The following is a 25,502-nucleotide window of genomic DNA, read 5'->3' on the forward strand; positions in this document are numbered from 1 at the left end:
AAAAAAAAAAGTTCTGCATCATTTCAAGTTTTCAGTACCCAACCTGTGTAGGAAAAAATAAAAACAACCCAAGGCTTGCTTGAGCTTTTTCATTTTCTCCCAACAATCAGGGGGTTAGGGTTTTGTTCCTAATTGTTTACACTTTTGTTCCTTTGTAGGGATCCCCAGTAAAAAACCCTTTAGTAGAAAGGACTAGAAATGCAAAGCCGGGCACTGGTGGTGCACGCCTTTAATCCCAGCATTTGAGAGGCAGAAGTAGTCGGATTTCTGAGTTCGAGGCCAGCCCGGTCTACAGAGTGAGTTCCAGGACAGCCAGGGCTACACAGAGAAACCCTGTCTCGAAAAAACAAACAAAAGAAAAAGACTAGAATGCAAACAGGGTCTGGAGAAATAACCTGGTTGGTATAACCTGGTATCCTTGCAGAGGGAAGGGAGTTCCCAGAACATTACAGTCACCTGTAACTCTTAGCACTGTGTAGTTGGCCTCTGTGGGCATTGCACTCACGTGCACATAACACCATTCCCAAACTCCCACTCTCTCACATACCCATAATTAAAATCTTAGAACAAATCAAGATTGGTTACATTACTTGTGACAGAATGTCAGAAGCAGAGAAAGCCACCCATTGTTAAGAAGCAAAGAAAAGGGATGGTCATGTGTACTTTCCACTTGACAGGAATCCACAAAAACAAACAAAAAAACTCTGACATTTTTATTTAGACACGTATAAAAACAAAACAAAAAAACTTTAATGGTACAAGAAGACATTCCCCCCAGTTCCCATCCAGGAAGACTTGAGGTTTGAAGATGGATCCTCTTTCTATCCCACCAGAAGTTTATCACTACTGGTTGAGAACAGCTCCCAAAATAGGAGTCTTGGAACCTTTGCGAATTGGCTTGTAATGAGTGTGTATCTGCAACGTAAATGGCCTGCAGCTTACACAAAAATGTCTAGTTACTTGTCCTGTGTCATCTCCACTCCTTCCTGAGATGAGAGGCCTGGGTGCTGGAGGAAAACGTGGCTGGCTGCATTTGCTTGATTCAGTGCACCAACAAACGGAGTCTGGAAGCTCACACATGTAGCCACAGCCTTTGAGAGGTGAAGATGGGATTGCTGTGTGTGGAGTTGAAGGCCATCCTGGGCTACACAGTTGCAGGCCAGTCGCCAGGCCCGGCTTTACACACACACACATACACTTTATAGTTAAATCACAGGCATGGGAATTGGGAGGATTTTGAATCCTGGACCTGTGGCTTTGCTTCTTCAAGGCTCAATTCCCCATTTTCTGAGGTTTTGCTGTCCACAGTTTTAGTAACCTGTGGTCAACTGTCATCTGAAACATGCTGAGTGACAAGTTCCTGAAATAAATAATCCTTACAGTTTACATAGTACCCATTCTGAATAGCACGATGAAATCACAGCCGGCCTCTCCTGTTCCACTTGGTAGATGAATCATCTCTGCCTGGTACACCCGCACTGAATAACCTATTTGCTCTTGAGCCACTTAATTACCTGCCTGGTTATTAGATTGACTGACAGATCTCATAGTACTTGTGCTCAAAGACCCTCATCTTACCTAAGAATGGGCCCAAAGGGCAAGTCCTGCTATTAATTCAAATGTGTCAAAGAAATGGTTTTTTGTTTGAGAAAAGGTGGAAATTCTTGACTTCACGGGGGGGGGGGTTGTAATGTCTATAATAACAAATCCATTAAATTAGAAAAATAGAAAAATCAGTACAACCTCTGCTGTGTCACCTCAAACTAAAAAGAACAATAAGTTCTTAGTTAAGATGGAAAAGTCACTAATCACAGAATTCAGTTTTGTTTACTGAATATTAAAAAAATATTAAAAATATTAAAAGAAAAAAAAAACCCTACAGGATTCAGTACTATTCAAAGATTCCGGGACCTGTTGGCTATCTTGGAACACTCAGATTCCATATTGGTGAAACAGGATCAGTTCTACCTCACAAAACTGGAAAGATTATAACTGAGACAATGTAGGTGGGGTTCAGTATGAGGATGCCTGGCTCACAGTGCATGTTCAGTTCGTAGTCACTGGTACCTACTCCTAACTTCACTCCTCAAAGCTTTGAGCTTCTCAATCTTCCTCTGGGATTAAAAGTCTCATAAACAAAAGTCTTACTTTTTCTCTTCTCTTTCATCTCCCCTTCTTTAGAGTCTGATTGGGGAAGAAAGGCAAAGTTTAAGAGTCTAATCCCAATGAGTAAGAGCCTGAGAGAAAGGGTCTGGAGAGTAATCCTTCATATCTCCAGGGAGTCTCCCTGAGGAACGGGATCAGGAAGGGAGAGACACAGGGAAACTTCTCTTTCCTAGGCTTGGGAAGAGAAGAGAGTGCACAGCCGGCTATGTACCGCAAAAAGTTTGTGACGATATGTTGACAAATCTCCAAGAACTAGATGGCATTCTTGGAGAAATGGAGGTGGGACCTCAGAGAAAGGGGTGAGGAAGGGTTACCCTCAAAGAGGCACTAGCTGCCATCAAATGTTCCCCAAGAGTCTCAAGGAACCGAGGTCAAATTCTCTGGGCGTTAGCCTTAGGGAAAAGCCTGCTATGCCAGTAATCGGGGTTGTCAAAGGCGGAGTCAGTGGCTTCTAAACTACGCAGAGTTTTGAGGCGGGCATAACGAACATGGGGGGCTTGATGTCCAGGCCCCTGGAAAGCTCGCATTTCCTCATACCCTTGTTCAGCTGCTGGGCAGGCCCCCATAGCTGCATAATCCCCTCCGGAACCGCCCGCACCACGCCTGCGGTTCATGTATTCATAGTCCTCATCTGGAGTCGTGCCAGCAGAGGGCACGATGGCCATGGGATGGAGTGGGCAACTCTGCGTACTGCCCAGAGAAGCACTGAGGTCTGAACCCACATCCATGTACTCATAGCCCAGCTCTTCCAGGGAACCAGGTCTGGGGGGCCGAGCCGGGCTACCCCTCCTCTTCCGGTTCATGTATTCATACTCCTCATCTTCATCTTCCTCTTCGGTACCCAGCACAGAACTGAGACCTACTGACGAAAGGGTGCCTTCCCGGGAAGAGGATGTACCTATGGTTGAGAGAAACTCTTAAGTATATATAGAACTTCATAGAAATAACCAGAAGGAATGGGAGCGAGCGAGTCATCAGAGAAGATAAAAAAAATTAAGGGGAGCTTGGAGAAAAAAAGATTAGAAGATTTGAGGGTAACGCTGGAAGTGACAGGTACCTCTGAGGTGCGTATCTGGCATGACATAACCATTGCCATCCTCTTCCTCTAACCCTGGTGGGGAGAGCGGGGTGACGGGAGTAAGCAGGCTGTGTCGCTGCGAATGGTAGGCACTGTCCCCACGTGGCCGTGGGCTCCGGCTCCGGCTCCGGCTCCTACACATTGATACTCTCTCTTGGAGTTCAGCCTCAGAGCCCGTCACATGGCCCTCTGATGACTCTGACGTTTGACGCCCCCGTGGGATCGGGTGCAGAGAGATGGGACGGGAGAACTGTTCGCGACCCCCCAAAACCGCAGAATCCTACGGAGGAAAAGTCATAGGAAGCAATACAAGGATTATATGGACTGTATAAAAATACAGACTCAGAAGGAGGCACAGTTGCTCGGGGAGGGCCTTCTCTGTTGGCAGGATGCTAACTAAACCTTAAAAATTTGAAACATCTCCATTTTCCTTTTTCTTTTCTTTTCTCTCCTTTTCTTTTTTTTTTTTTTTTTTTTTTAGTATAGGATGGAGTTTATTCAGGGCATGGGGAGGGGAGTTGAGGGAGTAGAGGCAGAGAAAGGCAGAGAGAGAGAGAGAGAGAGAGAGAGAAGAGAAGAGAGGAGAAGAGGAGTGGAGTAGTAGAGGATAGAAAGAGCAGGGAGGGGAATAGAGAGAGAGAGGATAAGGAGCAAGATGCGGGGTTGGAGAGATGGCTCAACAGTTAAGAGCACTGACTGCTCTTCCAAAGGTGCTGAGTTCAAATCCCAGCAACCACATGGTGGCTCACAACCATTTGTAATAAGATCTGATGCCCTCTTCTGGTGTGTCTGAAGACAGCTACAGTAGACTTACATACAATAATAAACCTTTGGGCTGGAGCAAGCGCCAGCACATCTTACCAGACAAGCCTCCCCAAGGTTGCTCTGGTTCATGGGCATGTATCCAGACGAAGGACTTAAAAGACTCTGGCTCTAGAATGGGAAAGGAAAGGAAAGGGCTAAAATGAAGGAAGAAATCTATTCTTAGTGTGGAGGCTGATGAGTGGTGATTCTTCATGCTCACGGGGGTGGGGTGTGTGTGTGTGTGGGGGGTGTCTGCGTAGCAGAATCTTGTGCGGTTAGAAGATATCTTACCCCACGTGGCCGGGTAAGCGTTCCTGTAGGCAAGCTGAGGGCAGAACCCAGTGTGGTCGCCAGGCCCTCCTCTTCTACCTCCACGTCTAGGTCGAGGTCCAGGTCTGGCTCCAGCTCTGCATCCTGCAACTCTTTGGTGCTCAGAGCAGATGGCTCTGCTGCAGGAGGTATTCCAGGCCCACTCGCTCTCTACAGGAGTAGAAATCCATTAAGGTGGGTTCTAGTTCTCTACGTCCTTTCCCTAAATGACTCTGACATCCTCTAGCCCTTACTCACCTTGATGACCAGATACCTTGGTGGGTCCCGGGCCATCCTGGTAAACTCATTGGCCAGTTCTTTAAAGGTTGGGCGAATATTCTCGTCAATCATCCAACCTAGGGAGAGATGTAGGAGGTTGAGCCAGAAGAGAGAACAGAGCCGTGGAAGAGAAAGGAGGGAGTCAGTTAGAAAAGGCTAGGGTCAGAAGACAACTCACACTTGACCATGACCATGTAGACGTCAATGGTGCAGATCTGGGGCTGTGCTAACCGCTCTCCCTTCTCCAGCAGGTCTGGTATTTCAGCCAGTCGTAGCCCTGCGTAGGGCTCTGCCCCGAAGGTCATCAACTCCCAAACGGTTACACCTGATACAGGAAGAAATTAAGTAATAATTATGAAAAATAGATACAGGCACAAAGGGAAGGGAGGGTTGGCCTCCCTTTAATACAAGGATTGCAAGGGCATATAGTTTTTTTGGTTTTGTTTCTTGTTTTTTTTCCGAGACAGGGTTTCTCTGTGTAGTCCTGGCTGTCCTGGAACTCACTTTGTAGACCAGGCTGGCCTCGAACTCAGAAATCCGCCTGCCTCTGCCTCCCAAGTGCTGGGATTAAAGGCGTGCGCCACCACACCTGGCTGGCATATAGTTCTTAAGAGGAGACACAAAAGGGGGACCTGAGCTGGTGATGACAAAGGGGTGCTTACCGTAACTCCAGACATCACTCTGGTGTGTGTATTTCCCAAAGTGGATACTCTCAAGGGCCATCCATTTAATTGGAGTCTGAAGATTAAAGATGAAGGTGCTACCCATTAATTTTCACCTATTTTCTTAAAACTACAAGTTCTCTATCACCCATTCCCCCCTGATCCCGCGAACTTAAATTTTCTGTCATTCTCAGCTTCCTCTCCTTGAATCTCCAGGACTCATTTACTTATCTCAGCTAGAGCCCCTTGACTGCTCTGTATTCCATGCTCACGCCACCCAACCACTCCGGCCCTTGTCACCTCACCTTGGCCTCACTGTGTAGTAACTGCTTGTCATCTGGCGGCAGCAAGTCAGCCACACCAAAATCTGCCACCTGGACTTGACTCGGTGACTTAAGCATCACATTCCGGAGCGCAAGGTCCCTATGCACCATGCTGTGTTCCTCGAGGTAATACATACCCTAGAGGAGGAGGTGGTCTCAGGGTTGGGGGAGTCGGCCACTGAGCAATAGCAGCTGGCCACACCTTGAAGACAGCACTCATGACCTCAAACCCTTAATCCTCCTTCCTCAACCCCGACCTTCCCCAGCTAAGCTGTTGCTATCAAAGGCCTCCCCTGACTCCCCTCACCTTGGCAATTTGTACTCCCCAGTTGAGCAGCAGCTGTGGTCCCAGTGTCTCACGGTGCTGTCTTACATGATCAAGGAGAGAGCCCAGAGGCAAGTACTGAGTGACAAGCTGCAGAGATGACCCTGGGCACAGTCCCAGCAGCCGTACAATGTGGGCATGGTCCAGGCTGCCGACGGCCAGCATGTGCTGCAAAATATAAGAGGTGTTAGCCAGGAAGTAACGGGTTTGCATACACTCCACAAAAGCACACCCAATCCAGAGGTCCCCTAACACTCATGCCTAAGATGGATCTAACACACTATTTGCCAACACAAGATCATATGCCTACATGCCCGAAACCAACACTGCCTCTCTCATTATGGCATCCACTTAATTGGAGTCTGAAGATTACAGATGAAGTCCCTTCTTTAACTTACATCAGTCACAGCCTGAAAACTCTGCCGCCCACTCTTGTCCTCGATGACTTTAATGCAGACTGGAATCTTGATGGATTCACCCTCGGGAATCCAAATCCCCTGGAAAGTTTGAAGTGGAGGGAGGGAGGGAGGTTTAAAAAAAAATCACTCTTTTCAGACAGTGTTCTGCCAAAATCTTTCTCCCATTTTCCCTGGCATCTTGTTCCCACTTCTCTAGACTTCCCAAGAGTCACTCACCTTGTGTACAGTTCCAAAGACACCAGAGCCAAGCACCTTAAGTTTCCTCAGCTCTGTCTCTTTGAAGATTCTAGCCAAGACTTTGTTTGCCTTCTCGCTTGGGTCCAGAGGCTCGATGCTCTGAGGGGTGGACAGGAAGGAGTTATTTGTAAAAGCCCACTCCCACAAGCCTAGTCCCACCTATTGCCTCTGCACCAAGAGCAGCAGAGCTCAGAGCCTAGGGTAAGAAGATAAGTCCTTAGTCTTGGAAAGCTTCATAATTTCACTGAGGAACAACAGACACTTCAGGAACTATAGGATTGAGGAAGCTGTGCTGATGAGAAAGGTCAAGAGGGATTGGTTTCCCTTTGAGTAGGAGGAGGGAATCGAGGAGATATGGTGGTACCCCCATCTCGAAGACTTTTCATGCAAGGTTGATTCTGGTTTTCTATCCCTCTGTCCTCGAAGATGAGGACTTGCTGTGTAGATCAGACTTGTCTTGAACTCAGGGCAATCTTTTCTGCCTTGGCTGAGTGCCAGAATTACTGCCCTGGACCAAAATGCTTAAGCTTTCAAGGAACTTGCACATACCACTACCCATCACCTTGGAAGGATGAATGTTATTGTATCTAAGAGACATAAACTGAGCCACAGAGAAGGAAAGTAGTTTCTTCATCGTTGTGGCAAAAGGCAAAAACAAGATGAGAACATCTCCCTACTTTTTGGACTGGAGTGTACACATATGTGCACTGTACATTCGTGTTGCTAGGACTGAACCTGGGTCCTTGTACATGTTAGGCAAGCATTCTGAGCTGTATCCATAGCTCTATACCATCCCCTCAAAGAGAGGGACCATATTTCCTGAGAAAGAGAACCAAGGTTCATCGATTTTCCCTGGGAGCAGATTGTAAAGGATGCTTCCCAAAGTTAAGCTAGATAAATACTCACCTCACCCCGCTCCAAGTAGCGTCTCATAGCCCTTTTATTCTGAATCCTGCGTCCACGCCAATAGAGAAAAGAGCCTCCCAGAATCAGGAAGATCACAGTCAGTCCTACTGTCACCGCTATGACCAGGTGTGGTTTGCTGTGGGATACAGAAAAGGCCAGCATCCTGGGTTTACAGTGGCTTCACAAAGGTCATTTATTTGGTGTACATGTGAGTTAGCATTCATCTCTATTAATGCCCATGAGCACTGAAGGAATCAACCCAGATACAGGGCTTGCCCCCTTTTAAGCCAGTTTAAGTTAATCTAGGAAGAGAATTCGAGAAGCCAGGACTCTTGAGTCCAGGGATGGTGGACTATATATATAAAAGGGAAGAATGGCTCCAGTGGACAGTCCCATACCCCGTGCATACCAGTGACACTAAATAGACCCAGGGTGTTATTAATAACAACAATGAAAAGGAGGACAGGAAATCAGGAAGGGGAAGGGCATGAAGGTAATCTGGAAGGAGATAAAGGTGGATTGGTATGATCAAAAGATATCACATAACTGTATTACATTTCCAAATAATAAATAACAAATATTATTTAGGGCTGGTGAGATGGCTCAGCGGGTAAGAGCACTGACTGCTCTACCAAAGCTCCTGAGTTCGAATCCCAGCAACCACATGGTAGCTCACAACCATCCGTAATGAGACCTGACACCCTCTTCTGGCACGTCGGAAGACAACTACAGTGTACTTATGTATAATAATAAATAAAATCTTTAAAAACAAAACAAATATTATTTAAAGTAAGGGGGTGAGGGTGGGGGGCTGAAGATATGGTTCAGCAGTTCAGAGCTCCTAAAGAGGATCCAGGTTTGGTTCCCTGAACCCACATGGTGGCTCAGAACTATCCTAACTCTAGATCCTAGAGAACACAGTGCCCTCTGCTGGTCTCCCTGAGCACGGGCACACATGGTGCACATACAAACATTCATTAAGGCACTATTCATACATATAAAGTAAAACAGATAACTTTTAAAGGTAGGCATAGTGCTACATGCCTTTAATCCTGGTATTTGGGACCCAGAAGCAGGAGGATGTCTGTGAGTTATCAAACACCCTGGCATACACGGCAAGTTTCATGCCAGGCAGGACTATATAGAGACACCATGTTACAAAAACAAAATAAACAAAAATGTAAAAAATAATTTTTTGGGTTTTTTTTTTTTCAAGACAGGGGTTCCTCTTTGTAGCCCTGACTGTTCCTTGAACTCAGAGATCTGCCTGCCTCTGCCTCCCGAGTACTGAGTTCAAAGGTGTATACCACCACCACCAGGCTAAAAATGAAAACTTAAAAGGGCAGAGTGGGCCACTGGAGAGAGGCTCAGTGCTTAAGAGCACTGGCTGTTCTTGTGAAGGACCCATGTTCAATTCCCAACACGTATATAATGGCTCATAGATTCATAACTACAGTTCCAAGATATCTCATGCCCTCTTCTGGCCTCCAAAGGGACCAGGCAAGCAAGTAGTGCAGAGACATAAATGAGGTAAAACATATATATATATATATATATATATATGGCAGAACAAATAACATCGTTCTTTCCCTGACCTTTCTCCCAAACATTCCTGAACCCAACATTCTCCAAGCCGATCTTACCTCATTAATACCTCTGCTTGGCCTAAACAGTCTTGTAGTTCTGGTCCCTTACACCTAGAAAAGAAAATCACCTTCTTAGACAGTAAGTAGACAAGAGAGGATTGGGCCAACAAGACGGCTTAGCAGATGAATATACTTGCAGCCAAGCCTGAGGGCCTGAGTTTGATCCCTGGGAACCGTGTAAGGGAAGGAGAGAATGAACTACCTCAAGCTGTCATTTGATCTCCACATGCACACCGTAGCATGTGTTCGTGCACACACAGTTCCCACATTCACAATAAAGAAAAGTGATTAGAAGAAAAAAGTTTTAAAGGCAATAGAGACTCAAGTCGGGCTGGAGAGATGGCTCGGTGGTTAAGAGCACCGACTGCTCTTCTGAAGGTCCTGAGTTCAAATCCCAGCAACCACACGGTGGCTCACAACCATCCGTAATGAGATCTGATGCCCTCTTCTGGTGCATCTGAAGACAGGTACAGTGTACTTAAATATAATAATAAATAAATTTAAAAAAAGAAATAGAGACTGAAGTCTAAGAACTTCCATATATAAAAGCTTGTTTGAGAACCTACTGTGGCATCTCATCCTGAAGCCCCAAACCTAGCCCTAAAACAGAGGGGACTCCGCCCTTCTATCCTTCCTGATAGTTTCAGCCTCCATATCTGGCTCACTAGTGAGTCTCTCCTGAACAAAACTCCTGTGCTAATGCTATCCCAGCTTCTCCTAAGGATGGTGTACTCCCGTGCTGAGTTTCCCTTCCTCCCGTCCTTTAGAGCTGGACCTGAGTCTTAAGTTGTCAACCTGTCTTCTTGCTGCTCCACACCCTGATTATGGGTTCCCAACCTCTCCCTCGCCTCTCCTCTCTTTCATCCCGTCACTGACCCTTGGGTGCAGTTCTCGTGGCAGGGCCGGCACTCATTCTGAGCATCTGGATATTTGTAGATTGGACCTTTGGCACCTAGGATTCCATGGGGGCAGCTGTTCACACAGTGGGGCCCATCACGAAAATGGGCGCATCGAGCACAAGCGTCGGAGCCCTGAGTAGAAAGAGGAAGATCTTTGAGAATGAGATGTCAGGGTTAATTCCAGTCCTCCCAGTAAGGATCAGCCCCAATCCCTCAGCATCCTCCATGTACAAACTCCAGGGCTATCTGACTTCTCTGGGCTGACCTGGAAATTTGGTCATTTCCCCTCTCTCTTACAGATCCCAGAGCTGCAACTATACCGAGCCATTGCACGTGCTGGTGCCCTCCATGGGCTGGCATTCTGGATGGCAGGAGAAGCAATGAGCCTCATGAACAAACTCTCGGGGTTCCCTGTAATGGGGGACACAGGGAGGAATCACTTCTGCCCTTCATCCCCTTAACCTGCAACGAAGACCTTCTACTTCATGCCCACCAAGACACCAGCAGGAAGCTGTCTACATAGTCAGGTGCGGTGGCTTACATCTGAAATCCCAGCACTCTAGAGGCTAAGGAAGAAAGATGTCCCTGAGTTCTATTTAAAAACAAAAGCAAGCAGGCAAGCCAGCAAACAAGAAAGCAAGAGAAGGCCAGGTGTGGTGGCACACACCTTTAATCTCAGCACTCAGGAGGTAGAAGCAGGAAGAACTCCTTGAGTCCTGTCTGGTATACATATCAAGCTATCAAGCTCTAGGTTAGGACCACATGATCCTGTCTGTCTGTCTGTCTCTGTCTCTCTGTTGCTGTCTCAAAGGCACATGCACACGTAAAAGACATAGGCAAGCCAGATATGGTGGCTCATAGCTGTAATCCCAGCATTTAAAAGGTTAAGGAAAAGGATTACAAGGCGAGTAGGCTGGAGGGAGGGGTAGGAGAAGGAGGGGAGGGAAATAAAGAGGGAGAGGGAGGGAAAGGGAGAAAGAAAGGGCTGGAGAGGCAGCTCAGCACTTAAGAACACCAACTGCTTTTCCAGAGGTCCTGAGTTCAATTCCCAGCAACCACATGGTGGCTCACAACCATCTGTCACGGGATCCGATGCCCTCCTCTGGTGTGTCTGAAGACAGCTACAGTGTACTCATGCACATTAAATAAATAACCTGAACTGCTCTATCCATCCTCGGGCCTCCCTCCCACCCTCGTGGCCTTCTCCCCACCGTACCCTTGCAGAACGTTGCAGTGAGTCACACAGACACCTTCCCGGCTGTAGTTTCGACAAGACAAGCACTGACCAGGGCCTGGGCCCCAGCATCCCCCAGAGGAGCACAGTGGATCACACACTTTGCCCTCTGCCACTGGAAAAGAACAGACATAATTAGGAAGGCTCTAAGGGTGCCCAGGAAGCCTTCTGAATGCTTCTTCCTTATAGCCTCCACCCTCATACCTACTCCTACTTTCCGGATCCTCTCACTGCCTGGACCCCTGTCCTCCCTCCCCTGGGGGCCCTTCCTCTCACCGCATTCTCCCAGAGGCCGGTTGTACTTGATGTCAAGTCTCTCCTCTGCGGGCCCCCGCAGAAGTCTGGTCCAGTTCAGAGAGTGGTGGTAACAAAGTTGCTGATTGGCACTTATGTAGACACGCCCAGCACTAATTTCCTTCAGGGACCGGAAGCCCAGAGACGTGACATTCAAGTTCTTCATGATCAACAAGGAGAAGCCCCGACTGCGAATAAGGAGTCAGAATTAGAAGACAAACCACAAAGGGTTAATTAAACATACAGGGGAGGTTTCTTTCACTCAACAAATCTGTTCCAGGCTAAGTTAGACCCATGGAGAGGGAATTGCCGCTTATGGCAGGTTTGGTTTTTTGAAACAGGTGTCGGTGTATTGTTGAGGCAGGTCTGGAACTCGCTATCTAGCCTTAACTGGTGATCCTCCTGTCCGTGTTGGAATTAACCACATTTGGGATTACTCTGACTTTTTGCCGCCCCCCCCCCCCCCCCCCCGGCCTCCCATGCTAGCAGACATTTAGGGCCTGTTGGTTGAGAAATACCCTGTATATCATAACAAGAGGCTCACCTCACTGGCTAGGGATCCTACCACCACCACCAAGCCCAGTACTCACTTGTAGAGGCTTCTGCCCCCGATGGTCGTCAGGTTGGAAAAAACACTGAAGTTGTGCATGTGAGGGGGCCAGGACTGGATGTTTAGGTAGCCTGAGGGTTTGGGGAGAGGTGTATAAGCAGAGAGTCTTCCCCACTGCATCAGGTTCTCAGTAACCTGCCTCACTGTCCTCTGGAATGAGACTTTTCTTTTTTCTTTCCTGTTTTTTTTTTTATTTTTTAAAGATTTTATCTATTTTATACATATGAGTGCTCTACCTGCATGTATGCCTACATGCCAGAAGAGGACATCAGGTCCCATTATACACAGTTGTGAGCCACCATGTGGTTGCTGGGAATTGAACTCAGGACCTCTGGAAGAGCAGACAGCACTCTTAACCACTGAGCTATCTTTCAAGCCCCACAAGTGTGACTTTTCTTAAGTGGTTTAACTGAAAGGTGTGCCTGCGTGTGTCACCTGCTCCTTCCAGCAGGGAGGCCTGCCCTCTTCCCTCACCTGTAATCTCCCGGACTGTCCTGAAAACATTGAGCTTTTCCGGGTCCAGTGCAGGGATCTTGTGCCAGGGGTCACTAAGGGAACAGTAAAAACTTGTCAATAAAGGAGAGATATGACTCAGTGGTAATAACACACCACACCTCAAAACACAGTTTCTAGATATCAATGTTTTCCCCAGTGCTAGGGATCAAATCCAGGGCCTTGTGCATGCTAAGCCAGCTGCTTTACTATAGAACACAGCCTCTTCTCCTGAGTCTATCTTCATCTAAAGGAAAAATAGAACTCCTTGGAGAAATGCTGGTGGTGGGGGAAACAAATACACAGAGGCCCAGATCATCTTATGCCAAAAAGAAAAGGAATACTCAAAAGCCGACACAGCCAGTGATGTCGCTTGCCATGCAAGCCTGACAGCCCCCGACGGTGGCTCACAACTGCCTGCAGCTCCAGCTTCAAAGACTCAGACACCCTTTTCTGTCTCAGGCACCAGACATGCACATGGTGCACAGACATATATGCAGACAAGCCATCCCTGCACATAAAACAAAGTAGGGCAGAGGTGATAGTGCACACCTGTGATCCCAGCACTAATACTTGAGAGGCCAAGCAAGAGTGGCAAGACCAAGGCTAGCCTGGGCTACATGTGAAGATATTATTTAATTAAAAAAAAAATGAAAAAAGAGATAAGGGGTGTGTGTATAAAAAGGAAAAGGGAGAGATGATGAAAACAAACAACAAACAAACAATGTATCTGGGCACAGCAGCATTTGGCTGTAATTCCAGCACTTGGAAGGCAGAAGCAGGTGATTCTCTGAGTTTGAGGCCAGCCTGGACTATAGAGCAAGCTCCAAGTCAGGCAGGGCTACAGAGAAACCCCATTATGAAGAACAAAAAATAAATAAAAATAAATAAAAATTAAATAAAAGCATTTATATTATGCTAGTAGTAGGGGAATCTGGGTAAGTATGTATGGAGAATATGTCATTTTTACAATTTAAGCGCTACTCTAAAGTTATATCTACATAAAAAAATTAAAAGAGGTGGTCAGCAAGATGGTTCAGCAGAAGTCAGGCATGGTGGCCTTTAATCCTAGCACTCGGGAGGCAGAGGCAGGTGGATTTCTGAGTTTGAGGCCAGCCTGGTCTACAGAGTGAGTTCCAGGACAGCCAGGGCTATACAAAGAAACTCTGTCTCGAAAAAAAACAAAAAACAAAAACAAAAACAAAAACAAAACAAAAGCTGGTTCAGCAGACAGAGTTGATTCAGCAGAGCCTGAGGATCTGGGTTTAATCCCAGGCTCCACAGGGTACAAATAAAAAACAGATTTCCAAAAACTGACTTCTGAGTCTCATACTCGCTGTGGTACATGCATGCCCATACATGCACGCATACACGCACACACGCACACACGCACACACACACACACACACACACACACAGGTCTACATATACAAACAAACAAAACTAGAAAAAATTAAAAGAGGGTCTGGAAAGATGTCTCATCAGCTAAGAACACTGGTTGCTCTTGCAGAGGGCTAGGGTTTGATTCAGCCATCTGTAACTTTAGTTCCAGGGGATTCAACAGCCTCTTCAGATTTCTGTGGGTGCCAGGTGAACACATGTTGCAGAGACATGTGTATGTAGGCAAAATACTCAGGTACATAAAATTTTAAAAAAGTAAAAAAGTATGCAAAATACACAATGGTTTTTATTATTTTCAGTCCTTGTTATGTGCAGGTGCCCACTGAGGCTGGATACATTGTCACAGACTGTGACACAGACTGTGACAATGTATCCAGCCTCAGTGAGCCTGCAGTACATGGTCTTAACCATTGACCTATTTCTCCAGCCTCCTTTTATTTAAATTTAAGGAGGAACTTCTCAAAAGCTTTAGGTAACAAACACTGTCCCTGAACCTTGTCACTTCTCGAGGTAAGACTGGGCTGCTTAGAGATGTCCATGAGGAAAAGCAAGCTCCACCTGGAAAGTGGAGTCATACATTCTCTCAGGCCCTTTATACCCCCTAAGACATCCTGACTTACATTTCTATATTGGTTTGGTTGGTTTTTGTTTCTCAAGACAGGGAGCCCCAGCTGTCCTGGAACTCCCACTGTAGACCAGCCTGGCTTCAAACTCACAGAGATCCACCTGCCTCTGCCTCCTGAGCTGTGATTTACATTTCTAGTCATGCATGTGGAGATTTAAGCCATTGAAATGAACCATGTGGTGGATAGGGCTGTGGATTTAGGGTGGAAAAGCAGAATCTCTAACCCATTGAGGCCAGTGATGAGGAAGTCCAGGTTGCCCAGGATCTTGGTACAGTTCACGAACCCATCGATATTGCTAGAGTCCACGGTCTGGTAGCGGCTTCCAGAGCCCGTCCCCTCACAGGCTGCAAACAAAGAACAGTCTCAGCGCTGGGTTCTGAGTCACCTCATAGATTAATCTGGGTGTAAGTTCTCCCCACTTCCCGCCTCTTCACCTCCCACCACTTCACCTTTTGGGCACAGCCCTCTGCAAGGCTCACACATCTTGAGTCCATTCTTATCTACTTCCATCTTGTCAGCAGGACAAGCCCTGACACAAAATGTCTGATCCACCACAAAGTTATCTAGGAAAGAGAAGAACACCATTAGAAGTGAGTAATAGCCAACTACTCAGACCCCTCCTCTGCTCCCCTGCCCCTTCCACTCTGCCCTGAGATTCGTCCCACCTATAACCTAGGGTTCCTTAGATATGTCCTACAGATTAGACAGTCTCTTTATTCTTAAGATGGCCTCAAGCCCCTTTAAAAAAAAAAAAAAAGAAAGAAATGAAAAAGATTTAAGGGGCTGGAGTGATGGCTCAGCAGTTAAGAGCACTGACTGCTCTTCCAGAGGACCCAGGTTCAAATCCCAGTACCCAAATGGCAGCTCACACCTATCACAAGGTCTAACAACCTCACAAAGGCATAATACATGCAGACAAAACACCAATACACAATAAATAAAAATAAATAAAATTTTAAAAAAAGATTGGTTTTCATCTAAAAGAGAAAAATATTTACTATTTATTTTATGTGCATATATTGCTATCTGTCTGTCTGTCTGTCTGTCTGTCTGTCTGTCTGTCACATTTGTGCCTGGTACTCAAGGAGTCCAGAATAGGTGTGAGATCCGCTAGAACTAGCATTATAGGCTATTATAGGCTGTATATGGGTGCTAAGAACTGAATTCTTTGGAAGGGCAGCAATTGGTCTCAAACTTTTCATGTAGCTAAGGATGACCTTGGATCCTCCTGTCTCTACCGCAGAGTGCCGGGATTCCAGTACACTATTTCACCCAGGGTATGTAGTATTGGAGTTATCAAGCCTAGGGTTTCAGGCACACTACTAAGCAAGCACTGTCAACCAAGGTGCAGCTCCAGGCCTCTTCACTCTTTGTTGTGACCCCTCCCAGAAGTCTGGGGGCAGGGGGCACTGTGAGAGATGTCACTCACTAGGTGAGGTCACATAATCACATCTAGGTTCCCCCGATTAACACCTAACTTAATCCCTTTAGCATCCCAAACTTTTTTGTGTGGAATCTATGGTTGTCCATCACACACACACACACACACACACACACACACACACCCCACACTTACGGGGACAACTGGCAACACAGACTCCTCCGTACTGATACTTGATATGGGGGTTGGGCTCAAGCTGGAACGTTAGCTTGTTGTACACAAGGGGCGCTGGACACCTGGGCACACAGGCACCACTGTCATTGAAGTGTCGGCAGGCCTGGGAATGTAAAAGACTCCTAGAATTTATATTTTCTATAGCCCCCTTCTCCTCCCCAAAGCTCATAACCCTGCATCAGAGCACAGGCTGATGGCACCATTACATACGAAGCAATCTGTGTCCTGGGGTCCAGAGCAGCCACCTGCACATTCATCGTGGCAGCACTGGTTAGGATTGGGCCCGAAGCAGCGACCGTTACACTGAGGGGCACAGATGGTCTTGGTCACTACGGAAAGAGAGAACACACGTTGTTCAGGGATAAATTCAGAGGCCACCATCGCTCATTCCGAGCGTTCGGACAGACACAGACAGGACTGCATAGGTAATGGGTATGGGACGGCGTGTGCTCTAACTTTTTAGAAGAAAATTCAAACCCACATATCTGGCAGTCTTCTGGTCCAGGCCCCCAGCATCGCCCCTTGCAGACTTCGTGACAGGGTGGACCTGATTGGGAAGCGAGAGGACACACAGGACCATCAGAACTGAGTGAGAAAGGCTTGCTCGAATCCACAGGGTATGATGTCAGCACACAGGAACCTCAATCCCAGGAAGCTCTGGGCTGTGTCCCTCCCTGCCCTTGGAGAGCAGGGCTGGGCTCAAGTGAACCTGACAACAAGGGGCGGAGCTACTCCTCCACACTACCCACTGGGCAGCTGAAGAGGAGGGACTGGGGCGATGCCAATCTCAGTCCAGTGCCATCCCGGGAACCTGGTTCCTTCCAGACAAGCTGATTCTGTGCCTGAGTGGAAAGGAGCAGTAGACTAGCTCAGGGCAGCTGGGAGATACTATATTGGCAAAACCAACAGGGAGCTAATCCAAAGATCTGACTTCCCTCCTTAACACCCAAGACATCTTTTGCCTCTTTTCCTGATACACTGGTTTGGGCTCCAGGAGACTGACCCAGTCCCTCCTGGCTGGCAGGCTCTTGGGTCAAGGATGTGAGGTGACTGTTTGGGGAAGGTGGGTTCAGATGAGGGAATGCAGTAGGAGTGGGAAAGGAGTCGCTCCGGTTTGCTGGGGCAAGGTGAGCTGCCTCGATCACATCCACTTACAGTTCCCCCCGTTGTTCTTCACCACTATCTCAGCGTCTGGAACCCTCACGATGTCCCTCCAGTCAATTGTATCCATGTGGCAAAGTTTGTCATTCTTCTCAATGTAAACGCCCCCTAACAGAATCTCTGTGGTGGGAAGAGAAGTGACAGGCTGAAGACTGCGGCACAACTCCCCTTCCACACCTTCCTACCAATCCAAAAAAAAAAACACTCAGCTACAGGTGGTCCAATCAGATTCAAGCTTCAAGAAAAGAGGAGGAGTCAGGCCAAAGAAACTCCAGCCTCTTCAGACACCTGTGTAGATCCGGTTTAGCCAGTGGGGGAGGGTAGGACATCCTGATTCACTCCCCTAGGCCTGAGTGTTTTCTAAGCAACTGGGACAGGGAGAGCAGAGAGTGCCCTGACTGTGTTTAACCCCTACATTCTTCAGCCGGTTGGGGCACAGGTAAGATTCCAGGGAAGAAGGGTTATCAATAGATCCAATTCCCAGTTCAACCCCGCCATCACATAAGGTTCCTCCTACCTGGAACAGGTGCCCCAGCTCTCCCCGGGACCCTCTACTGCTTAAAGAGTAGTGGACTTTTAGACCACCAAGGTAGTGAAAATGAACTTAGAGTGACAAGTTTTGGGTCATCACCAAGGAGGTACCTGTTGGCAAGAAGGCTCAGGGGCAAGACCAGAAAGGATCATCAGAAACTAACCAGTAAGCTGAGTGAACCGGAGCTGGCGCAGAGCATGGCTGGAGTTGGTATTGTAGTTCAACATGACAAAGATGGCAAACTTCCCATCGTAGACCTGGGTTCCCCGGACCACTCGGAGGTTAGGTAAGGGCAGTACAGAGAATTCATTCATGGCCACCAGTACATAGCCTGTCACTTCTCGGATCCACTGTGACAGTGAAAAGAACAACAGGGTCTTAGGCCTCTGTAACTTTTTTTTTTTAATTTTTTTGAGACAGGGTTTCTCTGTGTAGCTCTGGCTATCCTGGAACTCACTCTGTACACCAGGTTGGCCTGGAACTCAGAAATCCACCTGCCTCTGCCTCCCAAGTGCTGGGATTAAAGGCTTGCGCCACCACTGCCTGGCCTCTTTAACTATTTATTTATTTATTTAGGTTTTTTTTTGAGATCTGGTTTCTCGCTGTTTGTAAACAAGGCTAATCACAGACTCACAGAGATCTGCCTGTCTCTGCCTCCCAAGTGCTGGAATCAAAGGCATGCGCCATCACATGAGGACCTTAATGTTTGGTAAATGCTCTCTACCAGTATACCATAGTTGCCCCCTGACTCCAGTCCTGTGTCCAGCCTCCCTGAATTTCCTTTCTCTTCACCCCCGACCCCCATACTGCACACTGATTCTAGGACCTCATGTATGTTCTGCAAGCACCTGACCACTGAGCTATAACCCCAGCTCTGAATTCCTTTCCTGATTTGTAGGGAGCATGCTGTCATAATACTGTGCCACTTGGGTGAGCAAAAACAAGCCACAGAAATGAGGACAGATCTACATTTCCTATTTCTTCTCAGAGTCATAATGGATGGAAGGGTGAGGAGTCTCTTCCTCACCTCTCCAGGTGACTCTGGGTCCTCTGGTAGCTTATTGATTGACACCTGCCCTGTCCCTTTCTGGTGGCCGGCTTTCACATAACCCTGGTTACAGGACCAGGACACCCATCCCCACCCCCACCCCCATTACAGTCACTGTTTCCCTAGGTTTGAGCCTTAAGAACTACTAAGTCTTAGGAATGCCAACTGCAGCAAAAGATGGTCCCCAGAAAGGAAAAGCCTTCTCTATGGAAAGTGTAGGAGGGACCAAGCGGGGACACTCACTTGCAGGAAGGAAAGATCAGCATTGTGTCCCGTAAGCACAATCTCCAGGTTACCCATGACCACCTCACACTTCTCATAGAGTTTGTACAGTGTCTGGTACTGGTTGTCAGCATCGCCGGTCACACTCAGCCCGTTTAGAGTCCCAGGACATACTGTGAAAGTGGAGGCGAGACAGATAGGTAAGCTAGATGTCCCTTCCATGAGTGCCTCTCGGTTGCCCACAGTTAAACCTGCCCACGCAGCCTCCAAGAGCCTCCTTGCTTCTCACAGTTTGGAAAGGTGAAATGTGAACTTTTCCACGCTGGAGTGTCCACTGTGCCTCCTTTGGGCACTGATTTGGCACTGAGGGGTTAATACAGAGGGAAGACATGCTGGACTTTCCCTCTCCCTGGAAAGGACACTCTTTAGGCAGGGAACATTTACCCTCTCCTCCTCAACGGAGGCACTTACTTCTCTGCCCCCATCCTGCCTCTCTCTAGGCCCTGGAATAAACATCTCTTTGGGGCTAGCACACAGCCCCTATTGTGTCTACAGAGGGTGGGATGGGGGCAGAGGGTGGGGGCAGTGCCTGGGGCCACAGTTCAGCCCACAATGAAGCAATTCTATCCAGGAGGAGGGGGCTGCCCCACCCTGCCTCAGACACCCCATCCTTAGCAGCACCCCCCTCTCACCCTGGAGCTTTGGCCTCAGAAAAGTGACCTCACTGGAGGGAGAAACCCTGGTAGTGGGGTGGGGAGGTGGGGTCAATGGGAGCTTTGTCTTTAAAGCTGGATGATAAGGAACTGGTGGCCTCCCCTCTCCTAAACTCTGGTTTCCCTTCTCACTCCCTTCCCCTAAGCCAGCATGCTCCAGCTCCCCCGGCAGCAGGCATCCCTGTGCAGTCCCGAAGTGCTTTTCACCAAACAGAGAGGTCTGGAGAGAAGCAGAACAGAGCCTCCACTCCCAAGCCTTCTTCCCAATTTCACTGCCAGAAGGATTCTTTAAAGAGACTGCTAACATGGCAGTGCTCCCCAATAGACACTCCAGGGGAGAGAGCCCAAAAGAGAGGCCAGTACAGTACATTTCAGTTCTTGGGCTTTCACTTTCCTCCCTGGAGCTCTAAGTATCTTTCCTCTGGCGCAGTAAGAGCACGTGGGGAGGGTGGGGGTAAGGGGTACACCACCAACCACCTGTTCTAACCACCCTTCCCTGAGGCGGGGCAGGAGGCAGAGAGCGAGTCAGAGGCCTCAGCTTCTCCTGTTAGATCTATGTCTGGTCTGACCCCTTCTTCTAGATCCTCTTCCTTATCCTTTCTTCATATGATGGAAGGAGTGGGCCAGTTCCAGCAAGGAGGCATAAACAAGCTAGACTCTCCTAGAGAAATCTGGGAGCTCCAGGGTCCTTGGGGTGAAATAAACGCCTGGGAAGGTTAGTCATTTCTGGAAGTGCCCCACCCCTGTCCCCTTCCTGGCAGGACACCCCTCTTCCAAGTTAAGGTGCCAACCCTTCTCCTCAGATAGGGGAGGAGCTAAGATATCTGCATAGGGAAATGATGTGTACCTGTGCGTGCATGCTGGCACACAAACACGTACACAGTTACTCTGGTGCAGAAATATATATTGTTTGCCCCTGGGGCCCCGAGTTGGGAAGTTTTACAAGTGTCCAGTCCATCCCACCTGCCCACAATGCCTTGCACACTTTGTGTCTTGTGCTTTGCAAGGCCCTACAGGTCTGTCTCGGTTACCTGCCACCCTTAGGGTAAAGTCCACATTTCACAAACAGGGGCAAAGGGCCTGGGTAGGACGGGAGTATAAACAACTACCCAGGAGGAACCAGGCAACTTGGGGCGCACAGGAAGCAGCGAGAACTGCGGGTGGGTGTGGGGTGGACCACACTCACAGAGGAGCAAAGGCTCAAAGTCAGAACCTTTCTCTGTGGAGAGCATTGACTGCGCAGACCAAGAACCTCCAGCCCTCAGAAGCCCCAGCCACACACACAAGGGGACAAAGGGGCTATACAAGGCTTGAGACAGGGCCGGATGCCCAGAGGCTCAGGATGGAGATAAAGGATAGAGAACTAAACATGCCTGCTCCCTGCCTCTTGAGGAGGGTGGTGGGAATCTTGGACTCTTGGGTTCCTGGTTGGTGGGGGCACAGTCAGATGGGACAGTGATCCAGTCACTCCCCTGGCCCCTCCCACTTCAGTCTCCAGACCACCCCCTCCACCAGCTGGGAGTGTTCACATCTCAAGATCCCAGGGGCTAAATTTAGGCCCAGCAACTGTGGGGGAAGCACAGGTGGTTTCTCCCACTCCCACTCTGGGGAAGGGGCAATGAATGTGCCAACCCCAAACTGAGATCTGGGGATCTGGGAAAGGGGAAAGATCAACAGGACTCTAATGATACCAATTCTAGTGCTCTTCAAGTGTCCATAGTCCCAGAGACACGGAACAGGCTCAGATGGCATTGAATGGGGGAAGGGCAGAAGTTGGGTCTAGGAGCCAGTTCACAGAGTAGAATGTTCAGAAGGTGGGAGAGGTGGCCTTAGATTGGAGAGAGAAAGAGGTCTGATTGTCCTTTCTTCCAGAGCTCCAGCTTAGGGTATATAACCTGGAAATAGTATAGTATGTAATAGATGCCCAACATGTTCACTGAATTAACCTGGGTCTTGATAAAGAGAAGTTGGTTAAGTTGGGGACCGGTTTATCTTATGGGAAAGCAGGCAGTCAGCCTCTGTGAGACCTCTCACTGATGTCACCTGGACTTGGCCCTCAGGTTAATCTCAGCCTTCTCAGGACAGCCCCACTCACGGAAGAGGAGGTGCCATTCTTGTTTTTCCAACATTAGAAAACAACAACTTCAAACCCTTGCATAGCCCCGCCCTGTCGGCAAAACAACGAAACTGGGGGTTGTTGAAACCTGGAATGGGGTGGGGGCCAGGGAACCTGAGAGCAAACGGAGACCCTTTCAAGCCAAGGCTCCTTACGTTTACAGAAGGGTCCCTGCCCACCCTCCTCCCAAGACTCTCAAGTGTGAACTACTGTTCGGCACCAACCAGATCAGAATAAAACCAATTAGAGGGTCGGCGACGCCCTGGGAATAAGGGTAGGCATACAGGAATGCAGTCCCTGACCAGCCCACTCCAAGAACTGAGGCACACGGTCCCCTCCTTGGTGGTCCGAGCAGACCCTGTACCGCACCCCCCAGTTCAAAGCGTCAGAACCCAAACTCCTTGCCCAGGGTCTGCGAGCGCTCAGATTGCGCCCCCAGCTTCCAGCCTGCTGGGGCTCCCGCGCGGCTTACCTGCCTGAGAGTTGCCCATCTCGGAACCCCGGGCCAGGCTGAGAAGGAAACCCAGCACCTGCAGAGTCCCAATCGCACTCATGATTACAGTGGAGGGTGAAGGGAGCCCAGCCGAGTCTGGCCCGGGGCCCCCAAGATTAGGAGGACATCCAGGCGACAGCCACCTGAACAGCCAGCGATTAGGTGGCCGCGGCGGCAGCGGAGGTTGCAAACTGCAACCGGAGCCGTAGTCGGAGTCCGGAGCGGGACGGCAGGGGAGGGTGTCTGTCTGGGAGGGAGGGAGGAAGGGAGGGAGGGAGGGAGTGAAGGGGGAAAGGGGTGAGTCACGGCCGCGCCCCCTCCCGTGCGAGGCTGGAGTCCTGATGGTTGTAGCCCGAGACACCCGCCCAAGCGTGCCCCGCCAGCCCACAGCTTGGCCAAGAGGGTCAAGGAGGGGTCTCACTCCAGCAATTTCCCCCGGAGATGGTTAAGAGGAGATCAAGATTCCAAACGTCCCCAGGCGGGGGAAAGGTAGTGAATGCGCGTAGGGAGAGCGCTCCGAAGCCCAGCCCCCAGAAAGCTGGCCTCGCCCATTAACCAAATCACTCAACTCCCCTAGCCGGTTGGATCACTTGAGGGATTTTTTTTTTCTTTCGGAGTGTGAGTATTTCTATTTTTTCGAGTGGGAGGTTGTTTTTCAGCCTAGCGTTCATGCCACCTCAGTTTCCCCGGGACGCAAAGCCCCGTAACTCATGTACCCAGCTCGGGAACCCGAGCCCCGGAGGCTGCGTGAAATCGCACTGTCTCCGGCCGCTTCCTCCTGCAGACCCGGCGCCGGCTCGGCCTCTCGGGGGGATTTGCCTGGGGGGCGGGGGCGGTTTCCAGCCTGGGAACAGACCCCGGAGTCCGCCTTCCCACTTCTGCCCGGGGAGGGGCTCCCGCACCTGTCGCCGTCCCCTCTGCTGCCCCCCACGGCCTCCCGAGAGAACAGCTGTCTCTGAGGGACCGACCGCGCCGTCCGGACGGCCGCGGTTCCCGCCTCTCCTCCGCGGACCCCAAAGGGCACAGCAACGCTCACCCCGGAGGCGACAGCGAAGAGGGGCGCGGGGAAGTCACCGCACATGACCCCCGGGACCCTGGGTTGCTTCGTCCCGGACGGGTCCGACTGGCGCCCCCTGGTGCCCAACTCCTTACATTTCGCATCCCTTACATTGGCATTCCAAGATTTTGCCCTGAGAATTTATGGTCCCCTCCCCCTAGGCTAAGGCTATCAGCTACACTCCTTTCTTCTCTTTTGTTTATTTTTTGGTTTTGAGACAAGGTCTCATATAGTTCATATAGCTCAGGCTGGCCTCGAATATATTATATGGCTGAGACTGTTGGCTTCCACCTCCCAAGTACAGATGTGCGCCACCATATCCGGCTCTCCTGCTACAATTTTTAAAAAAATTTGTTATCATTCCTGTGTGTATGATCGTTCGCGCTATGATATGCGTATGGAAGCTGGAAGACAACTTTGGGGGAGTCGATTATCGCTTTCCACTTTTACCGGGGTTGTGAGATGGAACTCAAGTCAACAGGCTTTCTCTGCAAACCCATTTAGGTATCTGTAGAGGCCAGAAGAAGTCGTTGAATTCCTCGTAACTGGAGTTACAAATTATTGTGGGCTGCCATGTGGGTCTAACCCTGGTTCTTTGGAAGAACAAGTGCTCTTAAACACTGAGTCATCTTTTCAGGTTCCCCCATACCTCACCCTCTTGCAATGATTCTTTAAACTTGCTAATGAGCCGAGCATGGTGGCACACGCCTTTAATCCCAGCATTCAGGAGGCAGAGGCAGGCAGATTTCTGAGTTTGAGGCCAGCCTGGTCTACAAAGTGAGTTCCAGGACAGCCAGGGCTACACAGAGAAACCCTGTCTCGAAAACAAACAAACAAACAAACAAACAAACAAAAAACTTGCTAATGTATGGATGTGTTTATCCACTCTTGGCCTTTGTGGACCTCCTATGTAACAGTTTCACTAGTAAAAGCAATTAATGGAGGTAAGCTGAGGCAGGAGATCAGCACTTTTAACAACTTATCATCCTGAAAAACTTAGGGAAACACTGTCTCAAAATAGAAGCCTGGAAGTAAGGCGGGTGTTTGCCTAGTATTCCTGAGCCTGCAACTTCCGTCTCTGGTACCCAGACCCAAACCCACAAAAGGATGTAGGCTAAGGATATCACCTTATCTCTTCAGTAACGGAAAGGTGGGTCCCGGAGAGAGCAGGGCAAGAGCGAGCAGCGATCCTGAGTTCAATTCCCAGCAACCACATGATGACTCACAACCATCTGTACAGCTACAGTGTGCTCATATACATTAAATAAATAAATCTTAAAAAAAAAAAGAAGAAAGGGAGGGAGGGAAAGGTGAATTTTCTCCAAGTCTCTCTACCTGGTGACTGAAGGGGATGGGCTCAGAATGTGACCCAGGATTTCTTAAGATAGTATACAAAGACTGGAGCTTTGGCCAGATTCAAACTCCTTTCCGTGCTATGACGTAACTCAATATTCAAACATTGCTTAGCTATAGGCACAGATTCAGGTTTGATAACCAGCCCAAGAGTGGAGGAGCACCTCCCAGCAAGTACCAACACTGACTACTTAAGGGTCTACTTTTCCACATACATACCCCCTGATCAAAGAATCTCTCACATTCATCTCAGTTTAATGTGCTGGATAGTCTTATGTCCACCTGACACAAGCTAACATCATCTGAGAGGAGGGAACCTCAACTGAAAAAAATGCCTCCATAATATCCAGCTGGAGGGCATTTTCTTAATTAGTGATTGATGTGAGAGAGCCCATCACACTGTGGGTTGCAGTCCTGGATTCTGTAAGGAAGCAGGGTGAGCAAGGCATGGGAAGCAAGCCATGGGAGGCAGGCCAGTAAGC

General features: G+C 48.8%; 1 protein-coding gene and 1 non-coding gene across 2 annotated transcripts; both read right to left on the bottom strand.

The window, feature by feature from the left end:
• Positions 1-692: 692 nt before the first annotated feature.
• Positions 693-22,805, bottom strand: Erbb3 (erb-b2 receptor tyrosine kinase 3). Its single transcript, NM_010153.2, has 28 exons — positions 22,590-22,805; positions 19,310-19,461; positions 18,182-18,368; positions 17,481-17,606; positions 16,807-16,872; positions 16,536-16,654; positions 16,287-16,428; positions 15,160-15,273; positions 14,934-15,054; positions 12,666-12,739; positions 12,172-12,262; positions 11,564-11,769; positions 11,270-11,402; positions 10,374-10,464; positions 10,031-10,185; positions 9,152-9,205; positions 7,509-7,644; positions 6,582-6,701; positions 6,345-6,443; positions 5,929-6,114; positions 5,604-5,759; positions 5,299-5,374; positions 4,815-4,961; positions 4,616-4,713; positions 4,340-4,528; positions 4,106-4,177; positions 3,224-3,524; positions 693-3,064 (listed from the first exon to the last, which is right to left on the bottom strand). The coding sequence occupies exons 1-28, from the start codon at positions 22,669-22,671 to the stop codon at positions 2,538-2,540; spliced, it is 4,020 nt and encodes a 1,339-aa protein (NP_034283.1). The 5' UTR covers positions 22,672-22,805; the 3' UTR covers positions 693-2,537.
• On the bottom strand, positions 17,607-17,667 carry Mir6917 (microRNA 6917). Its single transcript, NR_105882.1, has one exon. It is a non-coding gene; the product is annotated as a microRNA 6917 (primary transcript).
• Positions 22,806-25,502: the final 2,697 nt, after the last annotated feature.

Source organism: Mus musculus, chromosome 10 (assembly GCF_000001635.26).
Source record: "Mus musculus strain C57BL/6J chromosome 10, GRCm38.p6 C57BL/6J".
Taxonomy (NCBI): Eukaryota; Metazoa; Chordata; class Mammalia; order Rodentia; family Muridae; genus Mus; species Mus musculus.